Source organism: Melampsora larici-populina (assembly GCF_000204055.1).
Source record: "Melampsora larici-populina 98AG31 unplaced genomic scaffold MELLAscaffold_53, whole genome shotgun sequence".
Taxonomy (NCBI): domain Eukaryota; kingdom Fungi; phylum Basidiomycota; class Pucciniomycetes; order Pucciniales; family Melampsoraceae; genus Melampsora; species Melampsora laricis-populina.
In genome coordinates, this window is record NW_006768817.1 from 259,421 (window position 1) to 263,549 (window position 4,129).

Below are 4,129 nucleotides of genomic sequence, written 5' to 3' on the forward strand. Positions count from 1 at the left end.
GTTTGATTGTTGATATTTTGACGAAGAAAGACTAGCTAAAAGAAACAAATACATCAGTGGGTCAATGTTAAGTTGAGAAAGAGAGCTAATTAAATTGCAGTACATGAATGATAAACAGAAAGTGCAGATTTGAACCATTAAGTATTAGTGTAATAGACGGATAAAACAAAGAAGACTACAAAGGTAGAAAGATTAAAGAGATTTCGAAGACCCGAAGAGAATTATTCACATGAATCCATCGAAGTAATTATTTAAAACTGGTCACTAGGGTAGGAATCTGAGTATTGGGTGTAAATATTGGATTTATTGGGGACGATGGTCGAGTGATAAGCCAAAAGAAATTCTTCAAAGAGGTCGTCAGAGATGCAAATGAGCCTAATGGTGACGCTGCTTTGAAGTTACATTATCATCGTAGATCAAGATTACTACCCGAGAGGTTCAAATTACCAGTAGTCATCCCAGTAGTAAACCTACGCGCGATACTAACCATTTTAGCAAGTTCAGAAGCAGTAGGAGAAACAGGATGATTCGAATCTAATCCAGCCACTGCACAAACATGTATAACTCTTTCTAATAAATCAAATGCAGCTTCAACATCAAGTTCATCAAATATTTTCCTTTGACCAATTCCTTCTAACTTCATTTCAGCTCTTGCAATTCCTAGAGCATGTTTTAGATGTATAGCTTTCAAGATCACTCCCGCGAATGGGATTGGATATCTCTGAATTGAAACTGGACAAGTTGCTAAATAATCTCTTAGATCGATCGTAGTTCCTCTTTTCAATTTGTCAGCACAATCTTCTCTCATTCTTTTTTGCCCTCGTGACCCGGTTGGTATAGATTTATTCGTCGTTGAACTTTCTGCTTCTGTTGAGCTTTGCCATGGTGCAAGTTTAGGTGCGGAAATTGGAAATTGGCTCTGATCGCGAATTGGCTCTTCCCCGATGAAGCATTGGAGTAAGAAACAAGATTTCCTTACACCTTCGAAAGCGATCCTATATAGATTTTCGTTGACAGGCCAACTGTTTGGGTCTGGTGGTAGTCGAAAGAGGGCTGAGGCATAATTCGCCGTTTGTTTAGCCCTGGAATGAAGCGTGACATTTACAACAGTCAGTTTATCAAATAATCAAACTTTTGTGAGCATCCGAAACTTGCGATTGAGGACGTACTCGTAATGCATCCAGATCATCCTTGAAAGATAACCATGTCCACGAGGTTCCGTTCCGCTCCTGATGGGAGGTACACGAGCAGCCAGTAGATCATTGGAATCAGGAAACGAGAGTGCGTGATGAAAAGCTAGGGTCGGGTACCATGTTTCATTCCAATCTTTCAATCTCGCACGAGTTTCTTCAAATCTACTTGACCAGAGGGCCAAGCTAGAATTCAAAGAATGAAAATCCATTAGATTATCACCTGTAGAATCATTTAAATTCCATTCCGTTTCAAATTTCCATTTCTTTCTTGACCAATGGTGTAATCCAACCAGTTCAGCATGTGCACAAAGTATATGTAACTTATTAAAATCAGAGCCCATATCTTTCAAGTCGAGTAATTTTCGCATGTCTGTGATCGATCTTGAGCAACTGATATCGTCAGGTAGGATTAGATCATGTTGACTAAAATGACAAAAGATCATATAGAGCCAGATGAACAAGGTATATCGAGCCAATGCAGTAGGTTGATGCGGATCTGTTGCCCCGGGTGAATTGGATTGTATTCGTTGGTCAGGCTCGAACACGTCATTGTAAGCGTTGAAGAGAGCCGGACAACGAAGAAGGTAGAGAATGTGGGACGGAGCGAGGAATCGATAAGGTGTCCCAGGTGTGGATAAATAAATAGTGGCAACACACATTGATAGGACAATTTTATATCCCATCGGTGTGCCTGCATCTATGAAAGTAAAGAAACAGTTGATTTCGTTGGCCGAATGTAGATAAGGTGCATGAATTTGAAGAAATATGAGATCACTTACCAGTCCAAAAGATTACATTAGAAGGATCAGGATTTACAGAATCACCAATCAAACCTACCAAGTCTTGAAAAAGATGCTCAGATTCTTTCAGTAATGGCCTAAATAAGGCAGCTGAACGAGGTGAAGGGTGATGCGAAGAGCCATGCGTCAAAATCACCGAGCTAACAAACGGGTGAATGGTATTGGCCCATGCTGTGAGCTCAGTAGGAGATGAGTTGGGATTGGGCATCAAACTGAAAATCGGAATCTGCGTTCTATATCTGTCCTGAACGAAGCTGGTGAAAAAGAACAATAATGGGAGTTCAATCGACCCATGGAACAGCACGAAAGAGAAAAGAACAAAAGGCTAAAACTGATTGTCTCACTCAAATATTTCTCGAGCATGGTCATAAGTAATGACTTGAGAAGTACATGGCAACCTGAAAGGGAGATTATTATTTGAGTGATCTGAACGAGTCTCTGGACCTATCCCAGGGTCTAAGTTTGGACGAAATGAATCTCCATGCAGCTGATGAAAACTTTCTTCCGAATGCTGAGGCTTTTGTGACGTCGTGGGATGAGAGGATAGCCCAGAATGAGTCCCGTGTCCAATTGGTAAGAACGATAATCCAAGATGTAATTGGTGAAAGAAATCATGATCGGTCAACTGGCTTGGTTGATGATTAAGCTCACTATGATTTTGATGGTATGAATAAACGTTCGTTTGTAAAGAGACAGGTGGCGGTTGATCCTGAAGATCGGATGGCTACACAAATTCAAGCAATAGTCAGCGAAGTGCAAAGATGATGAAGTGATAAGATTTGAATAAAAATGTACGACATTGATGCTCGAAGGAGATGGAGTGGGTCGAAGTGTGTTGATGAGTAAGAATAGTTGGTCAACAGATTTGGTCAGGCTGTTGACCTTTTCTTCCATCTTCATTTGCCATGCTTTATCCTCCGGACTACAATCAACCAAGAAGGAATCAATGAGATCAATATACTGATCAGCATCCTAGGAAACATAATGACCACTTTTCCATTGGAGATCAAACTCAATCCGATGTCTTATATGGTAAGTCCGAGCACCTGTCCTTTCGGTAGGCTTCCGAGCATAGCTCAATAAATAAAACTAGATGACCGAAAGTGGTTCAACAGGAGATAATGTACTTTAAAAGATAATCCGTCCTTCGTTCGAAAACACAATCCAACATATTATTCTTACAACGTTTGCAGGGTGGGTTATCAGAACCTTCGCACCGCATCTAAAAATTTATCATAGAAAGTAAACGTAGGTTTCATTTTTCCTTGATGAAGAAAAGATTACTCACCTTTTGACGACGACAATGAAGACATGCTCGAGTGGTACGAGTCGATTTATTGGAACCATCTTGGTCCTTGCCCATCACTTCTTTCATCAGCACAATCCAATTGATTGTAAGTTTTAATCTGTCGAGTTTTATTGATCGGTGACTGGTTGTAAGGTGAAGAGATAATATACTTCAAAAAACCTTGTGCAAATGAGATGGTAAAAGAGAAAGAAATCGAAATGGAAAGTGGAGATTAAATTTCTTATTGCGGTTTATGTGGTTTATGTGAGGATCGATTAAAGTGGCATTATCAAAGCCTGACGATGATGAGATGAAATGCGCCAAATGACTATTTTGAAAGTATGATATCTCACCTCAATCAAATTTGTGCAAACATTTCGATTTTTTTCTTTGTTTCTTCTCCCCTTTTACACCTGATACAATTTGTGTATGTTGTACATCAAACTTTCTCATTCCATCAACTTTCTCAACTTTTCCCTCGCACAAACTTGAACGTTCAAGGAAATCATGAAAGCGTAACGCGTTTTGATTTACCGCGCACGGCCCTCAGTAAAGGTTTCGGCAAGTAACATGTGAATCAAGAGGTGAATTTGTTCACCAATTCCTTCAACTTGAAACACATTTCAATGATCTTCTCTGGCATTTGAAGTGATATACATGATATTCCAATCCTTGAATACCACCTCCTCCACTTCCTCCTCCATATCCTCATCCTGGAACACGACTGAGGGACTCCTTTTACATAAATGTGTCGGTGATCCCAGATATTGGAAATTTCAAGCAGCAAATTTAATAAGTTAAGCAGGGCCGATCCGGATGGCTGGGTCTCGTCCCCATACCATGTTACC

At 40.1% G+C, this 4,129-nt stretch overlaps 1 protein-coding gene across 1 annotated transcript; it reads right to left on the reverse strand.

Moving 5' to 3' along the window:
- Positions 1–406: 406 nt before the first annotated feature.
- On the reverse strand, positions 407–3,368 carry MELLADRAFT_111379 (uncharacterized protein; the record flags this gene model as incomplete). The annotated part of the gene is made up of 7 exons (XM_007415774.1): positions 407–1,082; positions 1,170–1,890; positions 1,973–2,247; positions 2,392–2,717; positions 2,789–2,915; positions 3,121–3,215; positions 3,282–3,368. The coding sequence occupies 7 exons, from the start codon at positions 3,366–3,368 to the stop codon at positions 407–409; spliced, it is 2,307 nt and encodes a 768-aa protein (XP_007415836.1).
- Between the last annotated feature and the right edge of the window lie 761 nt (positions 3,369–4,129).